The sequence below is a fragment of the Oncorhynchus clarkii genome, chromosome 16 (assembly GCF_045791955.1).
Source record: "Oncorhynchus clarkii lewisi isolate Uvic-CL-2024 chromosome 16, UVic_Ocla_1.0, whole genome shotgun sequence".
NCBI classification, from domain to species: domain Eukaryota; kingdom Metazoa; phylum Chordata; class Actinopteri; order Salmoniformes; family Salmonidae; genus Oncorhynchus; species Oncorhynchus clarkii.
In genome coordinates, this window is record NC_092162.1 from 41,945,635 (window position 1) to 41,971,041 (window position 25,407).

Sequence of the window (25,407 nt, forward strand, 5' to 3'; positions counted from 1 at the left end):
GAGGGAAATGATTTAATCTATTTCAGAATAAGGCTGTAACATAACAAATGTGGAAAAAGTCAAGGGTTCTGAATACTTTCCAAATGCACTATATGTACAGCAGGACCAAATCGGAGAGATAGTTAGGAACAAGCCCACGTAATGCTTTGTAGGTTAGAAGTAAGACCTTTAAATCATCCCTAGCCTTAAATAGAAGCCACTGTAGAGAATTTGCTGCCATCAACTCCCTTATGTCTAAAACACAGGCTTCCAGGGTAGGCCATTTTTGGGCTTGACCATGTTTCATCGAAATGTACAGCTGTGTGTCGTCCGCATAGCAGTGACAGTTGACATTGTGTTTCCGAACGACATCACCAAGAGGTAGAATATATAGTGAAAACAATAGTGGTCTTAAAAGGAACCTAAAAGAACACTGAAACGTACAATTGATTTGTCAGAGGACAAACCATCCACAGAAGCAAACTGATATCTTTCCGACAGATAAGATGCAAACCAGGCAAGAAGTTGTCTGTGTAGAGCAATCAGGGTTTCCAATCTCTCCAAAACAATGTGGTGATCGGTGGTGTCAAAAGTGGCACTAAGGTCTAGGAGCACGAGGACAGATGCAGAGCCTTGGTCTGGGGCCATTAAAAGGTCATTCACCACCTTCATAAGCACAGTCTCAGTACTATGATGGGGTCTAAAACCAGACTGATACATTATTTGTCTTCAGGAAGGCAGTGAGTTGCTGTACAACTGCTTTTTCTTACATTTTTGAGAGGAACTTGGTCAAGGTTTGGCTTTTTCAAGAGAGGCTTTATTACTGACACTTTCTGTGAGATTGGTACACATAGTGAGCCGTTTATTATGTTCAACATAGGAGGGCCAAGCACAGGAAGTAGCTTTTTCAGTAGTTTAGTTGGAATAGGGTCCAGTATGCAGCTGGAAGGTTTAAAGGCCATGACTATTTTCGTGAATGTGTCAAGAGATACAGGATAAAAAACTTCAGTGTGCCCATTGATCCTAGGTCCTGGCAGTTCTGTGCAGACTCAGAAGAACTGAGCTTTGGAGACAATTCATGAATTCGTCACTGCTGAAGTGAAATCCTCTCTTGGGGAACGATGCTTTTTAGCTAGTTTTGCGACAATATAAAAAATACATTGGGGATTGTTCCTTTTCTCCACAATTAGATTGGAAAAATAGGCTGATCGAGCAGCAGTGATGTCTCTTCGATACTGCACGGTACTTTCCTTCCAATCTAGTCAGAAGACTTCCAGTTTGGTGAAGCGCCATTTCCGTTGAAGCTTGCTTCAGGGCTGGGGTATTTTCTGCATACCAGGGAGTTAATTTCTCGTGACAAATATTTTTTGTTTTTAGGGGTGTGACCGCATCTAGGGTATTATGCAAAGTTACATTTAGATCCTCAGTTAGGTGGTTAACAGATTTTTGTACTCCGACGTCCTTGGGTAGGTGGAGGGAGTCTAGGAATCTTTGGGTTGTCTGAGAATTTAAAGCACGGCTTTTGATTATCCATGGTTGGGGTCTGAGCAGATTATTTGTTGCGATTGCAAACATAGTAAGATGGTGGTCCGATAGTCCAGGATTATGCAGAGAAATCCACAATATTTATTCCAAGGGACAAAATTAGATCCAGTGTATGACTGTGGCAATGCGTAGGTCTGGAGAAATGTTGGACAAAACTCACTGAGTCGATGATGACTCCAAAAGCCTTAAGGAGTGAGTCTGTGGACTTTTCTATGTGAATATTGAAGACACCAAAATGTGAATATTATCTTCCATGACTACAAGGTCCGATAGGAATTTAGGGAACTCAGTGAGGAATGCTGTATACGGCCCAGGAGGCCTATAACCAGTAGCTATAAAACGTGATTGAGTAGGCTGCATAGACTTCATGACTAGAAGCTCAAAAGACGAAAACACAGTAAAAAAAAATTAATGTATAGAAATGTTTTGTCGTAAATGTTAGCAGCACCTCCGCCTTTGTGGGATGTGTGGGGGATGTGCTCACTACTGTAACCAGGAGGAGAGGCCTCATTTAACACAATAAATTCATCAGGCTTGAGCCATGTTTCAGTCAGGCTGTCACATTCTGACCTTAGTTCCTTTGTTTTGTCTTTGTTTTAGTATGGTCAAGGCGTGAGTTGGGGTGGGCAGTCTATGTTTGGCCTGGTATGGTTCTCAATCAGAGGCAGCTGTCAATCGTTGTCCCTGATTGAGAACCATACTTAGGTAGCCTGCATTCACTTTTGAGTTGTGGGTGATTGTTTCCTGTGTCTGTGTGTTCCACACGGAACTGTTTCGGTTTGTTATTTCACTTTGTTGTTTTTGTATTTTGTCGTGTTCAGTTTGTTCTATTAAATATGGACACTTACCACGCTGCGCATTGGTCCTCCTCTTCTCCTTCATACGATGACCGTTACACAGGCCAATCACATCAAGGTTGTGATCAGTGATTAGTTCATTGACTATGACTGCCTTGGAAGTGAGGGATCTAACAAACCTCTACAGGATTGGTGGGTCCCTCTCAGAACGGTTGAGCTAACGTAGGCTAATGCGATTAGCATGCGATTGTAAGTAACAAGAACATTTCCCAGGACATAGACATATCTGATATTGGCAGAAATCTTAAATTCTTGTTAATCTACAGTAACTGCACTGTCCAATTTACGGAAGTTTACATACACCTTAGCCAAATACATTTAAACTCAGTTTCACAATTCCTGACATTTAATCCTAGTAAAAATTCCCTGTTTTAGGTCAGTTAGGATCACCACTTTATTTTAAGAATGTGAAATGTCAGTATAATAGTAGAGAATTATTTATTTCAGCTTTTATTTCTTTTTCTTTTTTTTCTTTTTTTCTTTCACCACATTCCCAGAGGGTCAGAAGTTTACATACACTCAATTAGTATTTGGTAGCATTGCCTTTCAATTGTTTAACTTGGGTCAAACGTTTGGGGTAGCCTTCCACAAGCTTCCCACAATAAGTTAGGTGAATTTTTGACCCATTCCTCCTGACAGAGCTGGTGTAAGTAAGTTAGGTTTGAAGGCCTCCTTGCTCACTCACACTTTTTCAGTTCTGCCCACAAATGTTCTATAGGATTGAGTTCAGGGCTTTGTCATGGCCACTCCAATACCTTGAATTTGTTGTCCTTAAGCCATTTTGTTACAACTTTGGAAGTATGCTTGGGGTCATTGTCCATTTGGAAGACCCATTTGCGACCAAAGCCTGAACTGATGTCTTGAGATGTTGCTTCAATATATCCAAATAATTTTCCTCCCTCATGATGCCATCTATTTTGTGAAGTGCACCAGTCCCTCCTGCAGCAAAGCACTCCCACAACATGATGCTGCCACAGTTGGGATGGTGTTCTTCGACTTGCAAGCCTCCCCCTTTTACCTCCAAACATAACGATGGTCATTATGGCCAAACAGTTCCATTTTTGTTTCGTCGGACCAGACCAGAGGACATTTCTCCAAAAAGTATGATCTTTGTCCCCATGTGCAGTTGCAAACCGTAGTCTGGCTTTCTTATGGTGGTTTTGGAGCAGTGGCTTCTTCCTTGCTGAGCGGCCTTTCAGGTTACTTCAATATAGGACTAGTTTTACTGTGGATATAGATACTTTTGTACATGTGTTCTACAGCATCTTCACAAGGTCCTTTGCTGTGGTTCTGGGATTGATTTGTACTTTTCGCACCAAAGTACGTTCATCTCTAGGAGACAAAGCGCGTCTCCTTCCTGAGTGGTATGACGGCTGCGTGGTGCCATGGTGTTTATACTTGTGTGCAATTGACTTGTGGACCAGACTTGTGGAGGTCTACAATTATTTTTCTGAGGTCTTGGCTGATTTCTATTTATTTTCCCATGATGTCAAGCAAAGAGGGACTGGGTTTGAAGGTAGGCCTTGAAATACATCCACAGGTACACCTCCAATTGACTCAAATGATGTCAATTAGCCTATCAGAAGGTTATAAAGCCATCACATAATTTTCTGGAATTTTCCAAGCTGTTTAAAGGCACAGTCAACTTTGTGTATGTATACTTCTGACCCACTGGAATTGTGATACAGTGAATTATAAGTGAAATAATCTGCCTGTAAACAATTGTTGGAAAAATTACTTGTGTCATGCATGAAGTAGATGTCCTAACCGACTTGCCAAAGCGATAGTTTGTTAACAAGACATTTGTGGAGTGTTTGAAAAACGAGTTTTAATGACTTCAACCTAAGTGTATGTAAACTTCCGACTTCAACTGTATTACAGTGAAAGAATACCATGCTATTGTTTGAGGAGAGGAGAGTGGAATAATGCATTTTTAGCCAGTTAGATTTGGGTCCTGAGCTACAGGCAGTTAGATTTGGGTCCTGGGCTACAGGCAGTTAGATTTGGGTCCTGAGCTACAGGCAGTTAGATTTGGGTGCTGAGCTACAGGCAGTTAGATTTGGGTCCTGAGCTACAGGCAGTTAGATTTGGGTATGTCATTTTGTGTCGAAAATTAGCCCTATTTTATATGTGAGATATCGCAATCTCTTTCAATAATGACAGGAATGGAAGAGGTCTTTATTCCATTGAGATTGCTATGGCGAACACCGCCATGTTTAGTTTTGCCCAACATAGATCGAGGCACAGACAAGGTCTCAATGGGAATAGCTGAGCAGGCTGGCTAAATGCCTGCTACCTGGCCTGCACCCTATCTCAATGTGGAGCTAGAGGAGTTAGAGCCCGATCTATGTTGATAGATAATATGAGAGCAACCCTCCAGGTAGGATGGAGTCTGTCAGTTCAGCAGTTCAGACTTGGTCCATCTTGTGGGTGAGTCCAGACAGAGGGCCAATTATCTATAAATTCTATATTTTGGGAGGGGCAGAAATGGGCTTCCAACTCAGCTATCCTCACTACAAGTGTATTATGAGTACAGCGACTGCAATTTGATGGCATGGCGTTGATGTTACTACTTTTTGTTGTTTATCATGTCCAGATAAGGCATCCATGGTGAAAAACGTTGAATGAAAATAGTAGAGCGAGGAAAAACCTATGACATTGGTAAATGTGTTAAATGCAGAGTTTTGACGAAACGGTTATTAAAAGTAAACAAACAGCAACAGCAGCACGGAGACAACGTGGTGTGGGCAGAATGTTTTTTTTTTAATGAACAATTATTGTGAGGAACTTTGTCTTACATTTCCTTTCAATCATCCCATCCCGTTTTCCCCCACACAAAATCAGGGATGCTGCTACTATGGATTCCATCTAGCCCCAACCCTAAATAACACCATTATCTAATAGTAGACCTCACCCCAGCTCAGTGTGAGAATGAATGTTACTGTGGGGGTGTCTTATATTCTTTCCCATAATCCATTCCCATTTGCTCCTCACACCTCTAGCAGGCAGGCAGATTCACTGGACATTTACGCACACCTCTGGCAGGCAGGCAAGCAGATATGTTGGAGCCTAACCCTCGTCTTCCTTGCATGCTGTGGAGCTTAAGGATTTAGGGATGCAGAAGATTAGAGGATTTCAGATTGCAGCGAGGAAGAGAGAAGAAAAAAAAGAGAAGAGAAAGCCATGAAATGCAGCTGTCTAAAAATGGCTCAGGTGCTGCAGCATCTAGATCAGAACCCATTATTTCACCCCCTGAGGGAGAGAAGAAAGAGAAGCCACCATTGAGAGCCCATTGTTGCATGCCTGGGAGGGCGTGCTTTAGAATACTTAGAAGTAAAGGAGGTAACAGGGACATGGGAACCCTGCCTTTAATCTTCTTGTAGTTTCCTGGGTATACTACTCTTCAATTATACTAGTATACTATACAAATGATGTGATCTTTTTATCATGTTGTACTGTGTCTTAAGATATTTGCATTTCTTGTGAACATTGACATTGTGTGAAAACCAGGTTCCCCGCTGGAAAATACAGAATTATAAATCACAATTCTTTCAAGGCCAATTTCACTTGGGGAGTTTGGAAATGCCACAGTTGCACATCTAAATAGTACATTTTAACAGTAATATTAGGGTTTCACAGCTGTCTGATACAAAGCAATGAAATGGTTGGAATCATATCCCAACAAAAGAGCCATCCTACTGGGCACACACTGGTTGAATCAATGTTGTTTCCATGGAATTTCAAATCAAATCAAATTGTATTAGTCACATGCGCCGAATACAACAGAACAAATTGCAACAAAATATGGATAAGAATAAGAAATAAAAGTAACAAGTAATTAAAGAGCAGCCATAAAATAACAATAGTGAGACTAAATACAGAGGGGTACCGGTACAGAGTCAAAGTGCGGGGGCACCGGTTAGTTGAGGTAATATGTACATGTAGGTAGAGTTTTTAAAGTGATTATGCATAGATGACAACAGTAGAGAGTAGGCCATTTGATTAGGTGTTCAGGAGTCTTATGGCTTGGTGGTAGAAGCTGTTTAGAAGCCTCTTGGACCTAGACTTGGCACTCCAGCACCGCTTGCCATGCGGTAGCAGATAGAACGGTCTTTGACTAGGGTGGCTGGAGTCTTTGTCAATTTGTAGGGCTTTCCTCTGACACCGCTTGGTGTAGAGGTCCTGGATGGCAGGAAGCTTGGTCCCAGTGATGTACTGGGCCGATCACACTACCCTTTGTTGTGCCTTGCGGTCGGAGGCCGAGCAGTTACTATACCAGGCAGTGTTGCAACCATTCAGAAAGCTCTCGATGGTGCAGCTGTAGAACCTTTTGAGGATCTGAGGACCCATGCCAAATCTTTTCAGTCTCCTGAGGGGGGAATAGATGTTGTCGTGCCCTCTTCAGAGATTACATTGAACCAACATGGAATAGACGTTGAATTGATGTCTGTGCTAGTGGTGCACTGGTCAGCTGTTTGTTCACCCGCACCCAACCGCAATTGCTAATAACCCATCCGCAACGGCTGACTGTATGTGATAAAGTGAAAATCTTTAGCAGATACTTTTTCTAAACCCGAAAAGGGAAAACTTCTAAATGTTATTCAGAGAAAAAGGCAAATATCCAAATCGGATTTTAGTAACCACATTGTGGTACATCCATCATGATGGACTGACAAATATCCACTTTGTTACATGTGCAACAATCAAGCATCCTTCTGTCCCCCACGTTCTGCATTCCATTGACCTCTTTACCACATCTATCCCCATTACCTTCCCTATGTCTTTCCAGGAGTTCAAACTAATTTTCGTGTCTTTGAAATCCAGACACAAGGTATCATAAAGGTGTGTTTTTGTTCTTGTTCTGATAGCCTTCTGTTAAAGTTATACATGTTTGTTATCAAGGAAGTTGTTAAGGAAGTGAGTTTGTGTTTAAACAGGACATACCGCCCCCTTACCGTCAACCAATCATGTCAATGTGGAGCTATGCAGATTCCTCTGCAATGTTACAAACTTCGGGCGGTGCTCGGCATGCTGGGAGACTCCGGACTGCTAGTATAGACAATGTGCTGTAGGCTACAGCTAGAGACTGCTGAACAATGTTTTAACAGGGTGCAGGATATTTTTTGTTGTTGCCTGATGTAGGTTGCTTCTGCTTATAATTTGTAGGCTATTTGTCAGTCAACTTGTCTATAATTAGGTAGGCCTACATACAGCTTCTCTTCTGTTGTTATACTGTACAATGCCCTAGAACAGAGTTTCTGTTTTGGTTTTAGCCCTAGCACTACACAGCTGATTTAAATAATCAAAGCTTGATGATGAGTTGGTCATTTGAATCAGCTGTGTAGTGTTAGTGCAAAAAAACAAAACATGCAACATGTAAAGTGTTGAGTGTTGTAAATGTCTGAAATAAAAGATCCCAGACATTTTCAGATGCAAAAAAAGCTAATTTCTCTTGAATTTTGGGCACAAATTTGTTTAAATCCCTGTTAGTAAGCATTTCTCCTTTGCCAAGACAATCCATCCACCTGATAAGTGTGGCATACCAAGAAGCTGATTAAACAGCGTGATCATTACACAGGTGCACCTTGTGCTGGCGACAATAAAAGGCCACTCTAAAATGTGCAGTTTTGTCACACAACACAATGCAACAGATGTCTCAAGTTTTGAAGGAGCATGCAATTGGCATGCTGACTGCAGGAATGTCCACCAGAACTGTTGCCATTTAATGTTCATTTCTCTACCATAAGCCGCCTCCAATGTAATTTTATATGCCTGCATACTCACCAGACATGTCACCCATTGAGCAAGTTTGGGTTTCTCTGGATCAATCTGTACGACAGCGTGTTCCAGTTCCCGACAATATCCAGCAACTTTTCACAGCCATTGAAGAGAAGTGGGACAAGTTTCCACAGGCCACAACCAACTCTATGTGAAGGAGATGTGTCGCACTGCATGAGACAAATTGTGGTCACACCGGGCACTGGCTGGTTTTCTGATCCACTCCCCTAACTTTTTTTTAATGGTATCTGTGACCAACAGATGCATATCTGTATTCCCAGTCATGGAAAATCCATAGATTAGGGCCTAATTTATTTATTTACATTTACAGATTTCCTTATATGAACTTTAACTCAGTAAAATCTTTGAAATGGTTGCATGTTGCATTCATATTTTTGTTCAGTGTAAGCTGACATCGGTAAAGTTTTCTCTGTCATCTCTGCTTCTTTCCCAGAGAAAATACATGAAGGTACCGGGGATAAAATGCAATAACAGAAAAGAAAAGGGAAATATTTTCGGTGCAACATTTCTAAATGACATCAGTTTGACTGGTTGTAAGGAGTCTGCACAAAGCTGTGCAAACTACCCAACATGTTTCTGATAAGATTTCAGTTTGGCTTGGATGCATATTTTATGTGGTTGATATACTATCAGCTTTTAATATGCTGGTAAAGACAGCACCTCTACAGATGGTATCTAACTGGGCATTGGCATTCTCTCAACTACATTTTTTCTCTTAATGAATTAAACTCCATAATCCTTTTTGCCTCTTTGGATCGACATGAACCTTTTCTGCCCTGAAAGCATTTGGGGATTGGTGTGTAGGCTATTTGGCGCGCTTTGTGCACTTACAGTTAGGACCTAAGATTTAGGCTTATGCACCATTGCCAGATTGCCTAAAACAATTAAAGAAAAACCTCGGTGTAGCCTATAGATATCATTTCCCCAAGAATGATATATTTATGAATTTGTTAAGGTATTGTTTTTCCCTTTATTCAACCCGCCACCCACCCATCCTTCATCCACGCAATATTTCATGGTGGGTGATGAGTCAACCCGTGCATCACTAGTCTGGTGCCTAGTGGGATGTCTAGGAGATGTGATATTATAGCACAACTGAGTGCTCCTGTCTTTGATAGCAGCATGACTCTGAGCCACTCTCCATTGCTGTGGCTCCCCTCTCCTTCGCAGGGAAATATCAGCTGTCATGGGGATGTGTTGTTGGAGGGAGAGCCTTGAGTTGTAATTGAGGGGCACAAGGCAGGGATAGAACCGCTGCTCCCACCTCCCTCAGAGATGTCCCTTTCCAGAAAATGAGCGAAGCAATACACGCCAAAGATTTTAATTCGTTTGATCACCACGGATACTTAAGGATCTTGAAAGATTTAAATCCAAAAGGTCGACCTTGGCTTATCATTATACACTCTCCTTGTTGCATTGTGGACTGCAACATGTGTAATACAAGTTCGAATGCATCATTACTAATGCAATACAACTAATGTTGTGCACTGCAAGCAGTGTATTTGGTATCTCTCGCATCGTGTCTTTAGGTCTTTGCAAAGATGGACTGGACAGTCTTGTTTTTGCTGGAGAGCTGAGTCGATTCATAACAGCCAGGAGAGAGAGTGCATACATCTGTCTAATGACTAGGTTTCTATGGAAACCAGGTTATATTTTGAAGGCACTTGAGGTGAAAAACCCCAGGGCTTCCGTTTTTCTCTTTGACTCTGCTTCAAAACAATGCTTAATTAAATTAGTGGGCTATTCTGAAAGGCTGCATATGCTCCAGACAAGGCCTAGCTTGGTAGCACTTTATATTGGCTGAGGTCTCAGTCAGCCCTTTTTATCTTCCATTATCCTTATATTTAAATAGGCTACTTTACAGTAGAGCTTTTTACCGGGCCTACTGGCGCCAGCGTTGAGCGTGATGTTGATATAAATGTATGTTGGAGCTTCTGAACTTTTAAGACAAAACAATACAAATACATTTAAATTATGAATCCTTTTTTAAAATGATAAGTCCTGAAACATGACATATTCTGTCACGTGGTCTATTGATACAAGGCCTTTGTAGGCTAAAACACATGGATTGATGTTGTGGGTTGAATCACAGCTACAGTGGCTTGCGAACCACTTTGTAGATGCAAAATATTTTTTCTTGTGAAACAAACAAGAAATAAGACAAACAAATCTGAAAACTTAAGCATGCATAACTAATCACCCCCCCCCCCCCCCCCCAAAAGTCAATACTTTGCAGAGACACCTTTTGCAGCAATCACAGCTGCAAGTCTCTTGGGGTATGTCTCTACAAGCTTAGCACATCTAGCCACTAGGATTTCTGCCCATTCTTCACAGAAAAACTGCTCCAGCTCCTTCAAGTTGGATGGGTTCTGCTGGTGTACCACAATCTTTAAGTCATACCACAGATTTTCAATTGGATTGAGGTCTGGGCTTTGACTAGGCCATTCCAAGACATTTAAATGTTTCCCCTTAAATCACTCGAGTGTTGCTTTAGCAGTATGCTTAGGGTCATTGTCCCGCTGGAAGGTGAACCTCTGTCTCAAATCTCTGGAAGACTGAAACAGGTTTCCCTCAAGAATTTCCCTTTAGCACCATCCATCATTCCTTCAATTCTGATCAGTTTCCCAGTCCCTGCCGATGAAACACATCCCCACAGCATGATGCTGCCACCACCATGCTTCACTGTGGGGATGGTGTTCTCGGGGTGATGAAAGTGTTGGGTTTGAGCCAATTTTAGTCTCATCTGACCAGAGTACCTTTTTCCATATGTTAGGGGAGTCTCCCGCATGCCTTTTGTCGAACACCAAACGTGTTTGCTTATTTTGTTCTTTAAGCAATGGCTTTTTCTGACCACTCTTCCGTAAAGCCCAGCTCTGTGGAGTGTACGGCTTGAAGTGGTCCTATGGACAGATACTCCAATCTCCGCTGTGGAGCTTTGCAGCTCCTTCAGGGTTATCTTTGGTCTCTTTGTTGTCTCTCTGACTAATGCGCTCCTTGCCTGGTCTGTGAGTGTTGGCGGGTGGCCCTGTCTTGGCAGGTTTGTTGTGGTGACATATATTTTAAATTTTTTAATAATGGATGTAATGGTGCTCCGTGGGATGTTCAAAGTTTCTGATATTTTTTTAGAACCCAACCCTGATCTGTACTTCTCCATGACGTTGTCTCTGACCTGTTTGGAGAGCTCCTTGGTCTTCATGGTGTCGCTTGCTTGGTGGTGCCCCTTGCTTAGTGGTGTTGCAGACTCTGGGGCCTTTCAGAACAGGTGTATATATACTGAGATCATGTGACAGATCATGTGACACTTAGATTGAACACAGATGGACTTTATTTAACTAATTATGTGCCTTCTGAAGGTAATTGGTTGCACCAGATCTTATTTAGGGACTTCATAGCAAAGGGGGTGAATACATATGCACGCAGCAATTTTCCTTTTTTTTTTTAAATACATTTTTTGAACAACTTTTTTTTTTTTTTTCACTTTACTAATTTGGACTATTTTGTGTATGTCCATTACATGAAATCCAAATAAAAATCAATTTAAATTACAGGTTGTAATGCAACAAAATAGGAAAAACACCAAGGGGATGAAAACTTTTGCAAGGCACTGTACATGTACCACTACTGCACTAGCTGTCGTTAGTATTTACTGTGGTTGGACCTTTCTCATTTACATCATGGTGTAATGTTATGAATCAAAAAATATTGGCCCAGGGAGAGCCAATAATGCAAGACACCATATTGATGTTTAAACCATTGGGAGTACTCCAGCTGGCTTAGAGATAAAGCACAGATGCTATGTCTGTGCTATTAAAATAGCAGTAGTCAATCATCTATCACTGCATCATACCTCAATATTTTCTTCCTCACCTTTCTAAATCCACACCTGAAGGAGATCTTCACACAGTCGTGTCAACCTCTGAGAGTATCGATTGAGTAGCCTAAGCTGACTGGTTCTGTCATGAGAAGGCGTCCTGAACAATTCCTGTTGGTTGATTGTAAAGCTGATCCGTCTTGGGAGGATGTGATCATCAATAGTGTTTTAAATCCTGAGGTCAGTCCGTTCCCACGCTGTCTGTCTATCTATCTGTCTGTCTGTCTCAGTGTGGTTGGGCCCAGCACCCCACTTGGAGTAACGGCCTCACACTGCTCTGCTTCCTTACCCTATACTATTTGTTTGTCGGTTTGGGAAGGAACACCACCCTTGCACCATGACCAATACTCTGTGTACCTCCCAAAATGGCACCCTAATCCCTATATAGTGTACTACTTTTGACCAGAGTCCATAGATCTGGTTAAAAGTATGGCACTGTATTGGGAATAGGATGCCATTTGGGATGAAGCCCCTGCCTGCCTGCCTGCCTGCCTGCCTGCCTGCCTGCCTGCCTGCCTGCCTGCCTGCCTGCCTGTCTGTCTGTCTGCCTGTCTGTCTGTCTGTCTGTCTGTCTGTCTGTCTGTCTGTCTGGGAAGGAACACAAAAGACTGCACCATGATCAGCCCCCAGTGGGCCTTGGCCTCGCTGCCCAGTATCTACAGCTGCAGCACTGTCTAGTGTGGACATTACATCACACAGAGAGAAAATAGAACTTCACTGCCTCTAAAGCTGTGGGCGTACATCACTGTCTCTAGTGTGGACACCACTATATGTAGAGCAAATAGAGCTCTGATAACTGTATGTCAACGATCTAATGTGCGGAAGTGTCTTGAGACAGACTGTCAGTGCACGCAGTATTTGGCTCCGTGTTCCGATGATTCAATGTCCGGTTATGCTGTCATATTGGGGAATAAATATGTGCATAGGATAATTAATCGGATACTAACAAGTGTTAGCGCAATGACTGGAAGACTGAGGTATCCCTTTATCAACCAATTGGTAATGTGTTTAATGTTATCGGTGGTTACATATCTTGGGGAAATTCTTCTCAGCCATCGTAGACCATTTCAGCAACATAAAATATCCAGTCTATGCCCCCTTCAAATAGTCAACATAAACCATCAATCTACTGTATCTTCTCATTTTTCATCACAGCAACTGAAAAATGTGCCAGTGATAGGTTGGTCAACACTGTACTTTGTGCAGAGCTGTGAGGAATGGTAGTTGACCAAGAGAAGTCATGGCTGGGGATAATGCTGAAATCCCCTAGGAGCAGAGGCACAAATCCCCCAGTCTTGGAAATCTAGTCTCCATCTTGGATAAGCCTAAAGCGCTCCGTACTGGACACTCAATTTAAAAAATGATTTGATGGATGGTTTCTGAACATGAGAGTTTTCGTCTGAGTAAAAAATTACAGTTTTTATCTGTGGACATTTGAAAGTTATAAGTGCACTCGAAACTGTAAAGCATGCATGAAGATATCTAATAATAATAATACAAGATCAGGTAAAGTGTGAAAGGATTCTGAAAGGATCAAATGTAGAAAAAGAAGAATCCATGCTGATATTGCATCCATGTTTCATTTGAACCACTTGCAAATCTTCCTCTTTAAATATGATGTCATAGGCTATAATGTAACTGTTGAACAAGCAAATATCCTGCAGTAATAATGTTTAACATATGCTCATATTTGTCCATTAAACTGAGAAACAGTTGAGCCAGCTGAATTTATAAAAGGAACTAATTGAATCTGCCTCGGAGCAGGTCGTCTTATCTATCTAACAGTTGGGAATTATGTTGAGATTGGAGTCAGAATACACTTAGAAAGCCCCAAGATGCTCAGGGACTGTTCAGTGTGAATTATTGCAGACAAATCAGAGTAATCAAGACTGCAGCAGCAAAGAACGAATGCTGCAGCAAACCGAAGAAATAAAAGTCCATTTCCACTGTGGAAGTATGGAAACGTTGGCAAGTATCAGGTGGAGAAAAATAATTACATTGCATCAAGAATATATTTACTGTATAACACTGGGTGAAGCCAAGCCAACAGTGTGATGTTTTCTCTATGCCTTCTCAATTCATATTAATGTTTGCTTGGTGCTGCCTGTCAGCATTTTCGTTGGCTCTCCAGGTCTTTGGATCCCATTTGTTCTTCCAGAAAGCATATTCATAATATTGAAAAAGAAATGACTTGGGTTGTTCCAAGCCCACCCCACCCCCGTCTCATCTTAACACCCACACACGTACAGATAGGCTAGAAACACACCCCATTCATTGATGCAACTATCTCTGCGGCAGTTATCCCAAGAGTCTTTGTTGCTATTGAAATAGATGATATGCCTATTTATGATTTATCAGAGTTAACTGTAATTACTTTTTTTTTAACTCAGTTGCAAGTCTAACAAAGTGTGTGCTACTGCGATAACAACTGTGTGTGTGTGTGTGTGTGTGTGTGTGTGTGTGTGTGTGTGTGTGTGTGTGTGTGTGTGTGTGTGTGTGTGTGTGCGTGTGTGTGTGTGTTACTTATCTTTTTACTGCTTTAAAGCTGTAATCCTTAATGGGGGAACTGCCACATTCGTTTGGGATATTACAACAACAAAGAAGTTACTGCAAACAACCAACACTGTTTTTCCCCCCTCGGGCATCATTGCACACGTGATAGAACAACAAAATATGTACAGCAATTTTTGTGGACCACACTGCTCGACGCACCTCACCTCTGTTTCGTTCACGAAACAAAAACAATAACAAAGGTGCTGGGGTGAACAGTGGCACTTTATCCCCTCATGCAGAGTCCATTTCTAAGGATGAGCTTTTATGTATTTATCACACACATCCATATAGCAATGAAGACAAATGTATAATATGATCATCAATCTTCCGAAAACAGGTTGGATAGTAAACATTTGGCTGACCTACCGCCAGTATTTCAATGCCACTGATACAGCAATACCAATCTACGGTGTTAATGTGATGCTGCACCCGCTGTGCCATACTGATCTACTGTTCCATATTTTGTGTTTCAATCTAATTGATTCTGATTTTCTTCTCACTGTCTCCACCATCTGTTTGTCCATATTGTGTGATCCTGCGTTTGGTCCCTGCGGATCTGCTCCAGATGTCACTTTTGGCCTCCTACTCAGCGTGTTTGTGGTGTGCGGACTTATCCTGTTGACTCTTTGTGCCTTCGCCTCCTGGAAGCTGTGCTGGGTGCCTTACTGGCAGAACAAGGCGGCAGCAGCTCTTTCCTCCAGCTCTGCAGCCCTGACCCCGGCCTGCGGTCCCCCAGACGACTGCCCCCCCTTCCACCTCCACATCCACCCTCCTCAGCCCCAGCACCAGTTCCTCCCAAGCCCCAACCAGCAGAAGTCACCGGTCACCATGGCAACGGAGAAAGTGAAGGACCCGATGGGTTCCGTGGGTTTCCTGGAGGCTGCTGTGAAGATAAGCCACACGTCACCTGATATCCCAGCGGAGGTGCAGCTGTCAATGAGGGAACACTTTATGAGGCGCACTCAACGCATGCAGCGGCAGGCCACTGAGCCTGCTTCCTCCTCCAGGTTAGCACACACTCGCGCCATCGACATGAATACATAAACACACAAACATACACACACACAGAGGCGTGGTCAGAAAACTAAAAGGCTCAGTTAGTTAGCAGAAATATCAATAGTCAGTTCTAAAGAATCCCAGGAATTGGCAACCCTCATAGGAACCTGACAGTACAGGCCAAATATTCACATAATGGCAACAAAGATAGAAAATGCACTTTTAATCTACCTGAATCCACTTGAGTATTCCACAGCCGCACACACACACGCACACGCACACACACACACACACGCACACGCACACACGCACACACGCACACACATACGCGCACGCGCACACACACACATGCACACGCGCACACACACACGCGCACACACACGCACGCACGCACGCACGCACACACGCGCACACACATGCACACACTAACATAGACACACAAATACATACAGAAAACTGAATGGGTCTGGTAGTCAGCAGAAATATCAATCGTCAGTTATAAAGAATCCTCATAGGGACCTCACGAATCTCCTAATAACTGCACTAAGAAAGTTGGTCATTCATTTTTTATCCGAATCCAATTTGTTATTCCGCAGCCATTTAAAAATACAGTTTCTGCATGATTATCACAGTGCAAAAAGGCAATTAAGTTTCATTTTGTTTTGGTCCTCCCAAGCCCATATACTTTCTGCCTGTGAGCCATTTGGTGCTGTTAATTTAAAATATGGTAATTAACATCTCCAGATCACTTCATGAGAAGTAATGGAATAAAGTTTAGCGTGGGGGGAAACACCAGTAAAACAATCCCACAGCTATTATTTCACATAGCCACAACTCCAACAGGGGGTCTGATTATTGGATGTATCTCAAATTGTTTTTCAATAACATAATCTCTATGTGCTGTTGTCTTGAAAGACCCCATACCCGTATTGAATAACAGACCCTAAGATGAGGACCATTTGTACTACTGAGTAAAATAAATTGCATCGAGGACCATACGGTTCTAGGTTGCAGAAACACTATTAAGATTCAAAAATCACTTGGAATTGAAATCACCTGCAGGGCAATCAAGCACAATTCTTCAAACACTGACTCCTCCAGGCACCATAATGAAGCTGTTTATATTTCCCCCTCTCTCTCCACTGTCTCTGCTTTTGAAAAACACTGCCCTTTGCTACTGCCGATTGCATGGTTTTATAAGGTTCTCGTATTTCCCCCCCCCCTCTCTCTCCTCCGTCTCCTCTGTCTCTGCAGACACAGCTCGTTCAAAAGGCACCTGCCCAGACAGATGCAGTCGATCAGCCTGGACCTGGGCAATGACTATTTGGATGAGGATGAGCAGCCCACCAGCATCGGACGCATCAAACCCGAGCTCTACAGACAGAAAACCCTGGACACTGACGAGTCCGCCAAGAACAGCAACGCCAAGAACTGTGGGAAGATCAACTTCTCACTGAAGTACGATTATGAAAATGAGGCCCTCCTGGTCAACATCCTCAAAGCCTTCGACCTGCCCGCCAAGGACCTGTGCGGCAGCTCCGACCCCTACGTCAAAATCTATCTTCTCCCTGATCGTAAGAAGTTCCAGACGCGCGTCCACCGGAAGACGCTCAACCCCACGTTCGACGAGTCCTTCCAGTTCCCCGTGCCTTATGATGAGCTGGCTGTTAGGAAGCTCCACATGAGCGTGTTTGACTTTGACAGGTTCTCCAGACATGATATGATCGGGGAGGTGGTGGTGGATAACCTCGTTGAGACGTCAGACCTCTCCAGAGAGACGGACATTTGGAGGGACATTCAGTACACCACAACTGTAAGAAGATATGTCTGTTTGTCTCTCACTTAAAGCAGAGTTGACATAGTCTGGTCCCAGATCTGTTTGTGCTGTCTTGCCAACTCCTATGGCCATTGTTTGGCATAGGAGGTGGCAAGAGAGCACAAACAGATTTGGGACCAGCCGAGAGTTAACATTGTTCACATGTGTAACCAGTTAGAATAATAACCTCATTCAAATCATTATGCCCCCCAGAAAAAAAGATGAACATTTTATTCAGTGTGTCATAAATTCTTTTCTAACGTAAGATGTTGTTCTCATCATAGTTATAAGCTAAAGGCATAACAAGTACTTGGAAATCATCACAAAGGTTGTGAAACTGTGAAAAAATGTGATCCTTCAAACGACATACTAAAAGTGGTCATTCATTTTTACACTAATCCTTTTTTGATGGTGTCATGAGGATGTCTTGTTGTGCTAAGTGCAGTAGTGCACTATGCTGTTGGCATATGGGTTGGGAATCTATTCGATGCTTCTCTTCACTGGAAGGCACTTCAGTCAGAGTATTGTGGCCCTTATTGTTGAACTTCAGCTGCCTTTGGAGGCACCGCTCAATAATCTAGTAGTTATTGCTAAAGTGGCAGAAAGCAGTTGCCTCGTTGCTCAGCACACACATTTTATTGAACAAGGAAATGACTCACTGCCAAAACTCCCTAGCTCACCATCTTGCAGGCAATTGCAAAGTTAAGTACGCAGTATGCAGACAAGGTGGTTCGAAATGTCTCATGAATTGTTTCATTAAGGACGCAGTAGATTAAACAATACCGGGGTTTAGGAGCATGTACATGTATAACATGAGCCTGAGCCTTGGGATGGACGAAAGGACTGTTTACAAATGTAAATGTTTAGGGTTGAGAATAGAGCTGAGAACCCCAAACGCTGGTCAGAGGGGGGTTTGTGTGGAGAAGAGTATCAGCCGGCGGCTTTACTCTGTTAATAGTTAATAGATCATGGGAATGAATCGATAATACCAACCCACGGGCATTAGGAAGATAAAGAGTCTAGAGGGGGTGGGCTGGGAGAAGGACGGAGCGAAATAATTATTGGCATCAGGCAGTGTCTTAGAGCATGTTTGACCCGTACAAACTATTTCGGGAGATTAATCAATATCTGTAATACATAATAGAAATGTGTAGGTAGGCCCACTGTTTCCACTGCTTCATCCTGTGGTGACATAGTACTAAATGACAGTGGCTGACTATAAACTCAGAGGAATTGAACGGGTGGGGTTGTATTGCTTCAGAACTCAAAAAAACGATCTGACCTGAGCCATATCTTAAATTAGTTATTTTCCCAAATAACATTGACACTTGCAGCCCATGCCTTCGCCCCACACCCAACCCCTGCTTTAATCCTTGCCCTTTGGCTACAACGCTGCACTAACACCCTGAAAAGTAATACTTTTTTACTGAGAGGAGGCATTAATAACAGGTCATATTGCTTTCAGACAGAGAGGGCAAAGGGGCAATGCTTAAACTAACTGATTTGAGAACATTACTGCAGTCTCCACATAGTTCCTTAGCTTCGTTTCCTGTAACCCACTATAACTTTCTATGTTGTATGTCTTTAGATGTGTAATTCCACAAAAGGGCCATAGAGTGCCCATTTGTCACTGTCCTGCAGATTTTTCATTATAACTTCTTGAGCGTGAGCTTAATAGTCAGTTCTGCGTGCGATGGCAGGCTTCACACAAATATAGCTCTTGAGGGATATTGTAATGACTTTGTCTTGAGGGCCTGAAGGAATCCTTCCAGTGCTGTGTGTGTGTAACTTTCATTTTTTTCTGTTTGTTCCCACAGGAGAGTGTGGACCTGGGAGAGATCATGTTCTCACTATGCTACCTGCCCACTGCTGGACGACTCACTCTCACGGTCATCAAGTGCAGGAACCTCAAGGCCATGGATATCACGGGATACTCAGGTAGGTATGTATGTGTGTGTGTGTGTGTGTGTGTGTGCGCGTGTGCGTGCGTGCGTGTGTGCATGTGTGTGTCCATGTCTACGTGCATATGTGTGACTCATTGTTTGTGGTAATGACCCTGACTGTTACATACGAAATTATAAATACAGTCACATAAAATGTAAAATAAAAACAGCAAACTAAGTGAAGTCCTCTCTACCGCTTCTAGTTCTGTGGGAATCTATTAATATTCATCAGTGGCAATATGAAGATGTCATCTCCAGCAGCTTATTTCTATGAGGTTTCAGGCGGTGTTCATTGTTATGTAAGTTTGCATCCCAAATGGCAGCCTATTCTCTATATACTGTATAGGGCTCTGGGCAAAAGTAGTGCACGATGTAGGGAATGGGGTGTCATTTGAGACACAACCTAAAAGTCTGCTGTTCCATATTCCATTTCTGGTATCAATAACCAGATACCATTGCAGGAAATATGTTTGCCTCGAAATGAAAGTGACATTCACTGTGAGTTAAATGTCATGAATCGGGTTGTATTCATTTAACCCAAAATAAGACATGTTATTATTTACCTCTCATCTTTATTTACATTTGACAAGTTATACATCCCTCCTCAGAGGATTTACATGTCTCCCAGTTGTTGCTGAATTGAACTGGGTCTGTGTGCAGTAAACCATGGCTAATCAACGGTACCCTGAAGCATATTTGGTTGCAAAGCAAGCCCTCCTTATATTTTGTTTATGAATCGAGGGCAGCTTACATCTGACTATTATACTGGCATAATGTATCACAGGAGCTGACAGATGAAGATTGAAATCAGTATTCACCACAATAATGTTTCACTTTATCCCGTTTAAGCACTCTGTCAAATGCCTTCACTTCCTCCGCTTTCAACACTTGAGGTGTTGACTCATCAATATTTAATGTACAGCGAATTATTCCAGACATTTTCAAGGATGTTTTTGCTATATTTAGGTTTAAGTAGAGCAGGAGTGGGAATACACATGGGAAATACATATGGGAAATGAAATTGATCGCCGCAGCTGCTGTATCAAAACTGATGTGTTTGAGTTAAGGTGAGGTCACTGTAGGCCTACAGTAATTAGAATAGCATTCGATTCTCAAATGCTGAGACAATGCCTGCATGTCAAGTGTTATAGAGGTAGATGTACACTATCTCTATCGAAAAATCACACTAACAGAGACTAACATCCAAGCATTGAAAGACAAACTTGTCATCTCATTCTCTCAGCATGTCTCTCGTGCAGGAAATTTGATTCGAGGATTAATCTCAAGATAATGTAGCTATAGAATATAGAATTTAGATTCGTTATAAGCACCTCATACCTTTCCTATTCTCTCATTGGCAGATCCCTACGTCAAAGTGTCTCTCGTCTGTGACGGGAGGCGTTTGAAAAAGAAGAAGACAACCATCAAGAAGAACACTCTGAACCCCACGTACAACGAGGCCATCATCTTCGACATCCCCCCAGACAGCATGGACCACGTCAGCCTGCACATCTCAGTCATGGACTATGACTTGTACGTACTGTTTCAAAAATATATATTGGCACCTACAGTGTAAGTCGGAAGTTTACATACACCTTAGCCAAATACATTTAGACTCCGTTTTTCACAAATCCTGACATTTAATCTTAGTAAGAATTCCCTGTCAGTTAGGATCGCCACTTTATTTTAAGAATGTGAAATGTCAGAATAATAGTAGAGAGAATGATTTATTTCAGCTTTTATTTCTTTCATCACATTCCCAGTGGGTCAGAAGTTTATATACACTCAATTAGTATTTGGTAGCATTGCCTTTAAATTGTAACTTGGGTAAAATGTTTTGGGGTAGCCTTCCACAAGCTTCCCACAATATGTTGGGTGAATTTTGGCCCATTCCTCCTGACAGAGCTGGTGTAACTGAGTCAGGTTTTGTAGGCCTCCTTGCTCGTGCACGCTTTTTCAGTTCTGCCCACAAATTTTCTATAGGATTGAAGTCAGGGCTTTGTGATGGCCACTTGTTGTCCTTAAGCCAGTTTGCCACAACTTTGGAAGTATGCTTGGGGTCATTGTCCATTTGGAAGAGACGTGCGACCAAGCTTTAACTTTCTGACTGATGTCTTGAGATGTTGCTTCAATATATCCACATAATTTTCCTACTTCATGATGCCATCTATTTTGTGAAGTGCACCAGTCCCTCCTGCAGCAAAGCACCCCCACAACATGATGCTGCCACCCCTGTGCATCACGATTGGGATGGTGTTCTTTGGCTTGCAAGTCTCCCCCTTTTTCCTCCAAACGATGGTCATTATGCCAAACAGTTCTATTTTTATTTCATCAGACTAGAGGACATTTCTCCAAAAAGTACGATCTTTGTCCCCATGTGCAGTTGCAAACCATAGTCTGGCTTTTTTATGGCGGTTTTGGAGCAGTGGCTTCTTGCTTGCTGAGCGGCCTTTCAGGTTATGTCGATATAGGACTCATTTTACTGTGGCTATAGATACTTTTGTACCTGTTTCCTCCAGCATCTTCACAAGGTCCTTTGCTGTGGTTCTGGGATTGATTTGCACTTTTCGCACCAAAGTATGTTCATCTCCAGGAGACAAAACTCGTCTCCTTCCTGAGCGGTATGACAGCTGCGTGGTCCCATGGTGTTTATACTTGCGTACTATTGTTTGTACAGATGAACGTGGTACCTTCAGGCATTTGGAAATTGCTCCCAAGGATGAACCAGACTTGTGGAGGTTTACAATTATTTTTCTGAGGTCTTGGCTGATTTCTATTTATTTTCCCATGATGTCAAGCAAAGAGGCACTGAGTTTGAAGGTAGGCCTTGAAATACATCCACAGATACACCTCCAATTGACTCAAATGGTGTCAATTAGCCTATCAGAAGCTTCTAAAGCCATGACATCATTTTCTTGAACTCTCAAAGGTGTTTAAATGCACAGTCAACTTAGTTTATGTAAACTTCTGACCCTCTGGAATTGTGAGACAGTGAATTATAAGCGAAATAATCTATCTGTAAACAATTGTTGGAAAAATGACTTGTGTCGTGCACAAAGTAGATGTCCTAACCAACTTGCCAAAACTATAGTTTGTTAACAAGAAATGTGTGGTGTGGTTGAAAAACGAGTTTTAATGACTCCAACCTAAGTGTATGCAAACTTCCGACTTCACTGTCAATACAAATCTGCCGTGCACACTTTCCAGCCACTTGGTGGGAGTCTGTCAAGAGAGACAATGTTTGATTGAACTCAGTTTTACGTCTGCTGAAACATTGTCAAAACATTTAACTCAGACGCTTCTCTCAGAGGAGTATTCTGTATCTGTGCAGTTTGCACGATACGCCTCCTCGAATAGAGCACTCTGTGTGTTGTCTATTTCTTTTTAAACAAACTGGACAACAAAGAGAAAGAAAAGGTCAGGAGTCAGGACATTCACTTCGCTGGCTGAAGGGATGCTCTGAGGGTCGTCTTTATCAACAAACATGGCTGGTTAAATGGGTGCAGGTGTGCTAGTTTATTAACACACGTTTGTGTTGCTAACTGGCAAACCGAGTCGACTGTGGTTATCAAGTTGTCCTTGTTTTGTTCACTAGTCAGTCCCTTCAATCTAGGATTATATTGTGGGTGTAGGGATTATGACGAGGGAGAACAAACATCACCATTGGTCTGAGCCAATCCAGAGAGGAGTTTGTTGGTGCCGTTATCGTTTGTAGTTGTTGAGCACAAACCCTTTCTTCATCGCATTTCCATTTCAGACATAATCTCTCAAAGAGATATGGAAATGTCCCCTTTTAACCACCTAGATGACTCAGCTCTATTCACATGAATTGCAACCGCGACACGATCACCTCACCTCTCCCTTTCACTTCTTGCAACTGTATCCTCTGATAACAAAATGTATGTAATAAGAGTTGGAGATGCCAAATGAGTTTATTTAAGGTGAATTCCACTATTTTACGTTGGTGGGTTCACAGAGTTTTTTTTTTCTCCATTTACACCGCTGCATGTATCACAAATTCAGCTACAGAATCAACCCTGCATTTTGTAATGTAGTGTGTCTGAAGAGCAGGATTAGCTGTAATGTTGTGTTGTCGTTGTGTGATGTTGTGTGTGTTGTCTGGCCCCTGCAGGGTTGGTCACAATGAAATCATTGGTGTGAACCGTGTGGGGTGCAGTGCTGAGGGGCTTGGCAAGGGCCACTGGAACGAGATGCTGGCGTACCCACGCAAGCCCATTGCACACTGGCACCCCCTACTGGAGGCCAAGAAATCAGAGAAAGAGGTTAGTTCGTACAGCACTTTGCAGTGTGTGAAGAATAATGTGTAGACTATATTTACTATACGTACTATATTGTATATAGTAAAATAAACTTTTTTTCAACGATCACATGTCGGATAAAATGAATGTCAGATATTGTAACAGTGTAATATCTATGTTCTAACTGTGTGTGTGTGTGTGTGTGTGTGTGTGTGTGTGTGTGTGTGTGTGTGTGTGTGTGTGTGTGTGTGTGTGTGTGTGTGTGTGTGTGTGTGTGTGTGTGTGTGTGTGTGTGTGTGTGTGTGTGTGTGTGTGTGTGTGTGTGTGTGTGTGTGTGTGTGTGTGTGTACTGCAGTGGAAAACGCGGACGGCCAGTTTTGACAGCCAGGGCTCCTGCCCCTCCCCCAGGCGTCCTGCTAGCCCCTGAGCAGAACCACATGTGACCCTAGCGGAACGGCCCAGGTTTGGTTTGGGCCTCTTCTATCTCTCCTACTGATCTTACTTCCTGTCTGTTCTGTCCGCCTGAGCCTAAGGAGAAACATAACCCCACTGAGTCTCTCTCTCAGTCTTCACTTTCCCTCAAGTGTAGCCACAGAGTGCTCCCAGTCCTAAGACCAGATCCTGGATCAGCATCGTCAGTTATTTGTGAAAGTAACGTTGTTTTAAAAAAAAATCAACATTCAAATGACTGATCTGGAGTCAGACCTAGTACTTGGGAGGCTTTGGTTTGGTTTTTATCCTGAGCTGATCTTCTCACGTGAGTCCCCAAAGGGGAAGATTGTTGTCTGAGTGGAACAGCAGACTGCCGTTTTCCAGTGTATCTATCTTTGGGTTGAGGCTGATGGAATGTGATCACAGCGCTCTCACAGGCACTCGGTCTAAACACACTGACGTTTCTGCTCAGCACTGCAGAGCTCTTTGATGAGAGGCCCCACATGGAAACCACACTTTGAATGCAGTTGATGTTCCCCAGAGAGACAGAGAAAGAGAACTGAAGGATATGGGGTAAGATAGGAACTGAAGGAAAGTGGAAGGAACTATGGAATGTCTAAAGCCGTCTGCCCTTCCTTTCTCCTTTTGTGCGGCAGTAACAAAAAAAACATTGTGACACAGTCAAATGTGTAGTTCTTTCACCAAACATTAACTGTCATAGTAACCACGCCAAACAAGGCAACAAACTCATTTGAAAATAGTAGCTATGTTGTATATCTTCTCGACATAAACCATTACATTTTCAGGAGTAATGAACAAGAGCTTAAAGGGGTGGTTTGAACCAGTCAAATAGAATTCATTGAATCAACAAATATGATCAGCACATAATACGAGCACATTGCAACAATGTTGGAGCATAGCACCTGAGTGTCTTTCTATGGAACAACGAAGAGTTGAATAGCACACAGACTCCGAACCACGCTTACCCCTCGCTTTGTTTTCTCCTAGTCAGTCTTGGTTCTCTTACCTCTTCCATCGAAGTGTATTCTCATTACTCCTGTTCCCATAGTTTTCCTCTCTCAGCTGAACGTACCGCACTTCTTCAGCACCTTCTTATCGTGTTCTGTTCTCTGGGGTTGGTTTGAAACTGCACAGCGCAGTCCTCTATCTGCTCATGTAAAGTTTGTATTTCCCACCAGAATACAAATTAGGTATAGAACTAGTATTGTTGTGTTTTGGGAGTTTTCCTTATCCTGCAGCGTCCAGACCTCTTCTCCAGAATAGGAGAATATGACCCTCGGTGGACCAATAATCAACTACTCATTTCCTATTTTCTTGTCTATCATAAGCCAGAGGT

General features: G+C 42.6%; 1 protein-coding gene across 1 annotated transcript in view; it reads left to right on the forward strand.

Annotated features, from left to right (window-relative positions):
• LOC139367619 (synaptotagmin-6-like) overlaps positions 1-24,287 on the forward strand; it is a 74,113-nt gene extending 49,826 nt beyond the window's left edge. Inside the window, exons 2-7 of the mRNA XM_071105885.1 lie at positions 15,170-15,611; positions 16,855-17,413; positions 19,234-19,354; positions 20,721-20,892; positions 23,492-23,642; positions 23,974-24,287. Coding sequence (XP_070961986.1) covers positions 15,170-15,611; positions 16,855-17,413; positions 19,234-19,354; positions 20,721-20,892; positions 23,492-23,642; positions 23,974-24,045 — 1,517 coding nt within the window. The 3' untranslated portion in view covers positions 24,046-24,287. The remainder of the gene's footprint in view (positions 1-15,169; positions 15,612-16,854; positions 17,414-19,233; positions 19,355-20,720; positions 20,893-23,491; positions 23,643-23,973) is intronic.
• Positions 24,288-25,407: the final 1,120 nt, after the last annotated feature.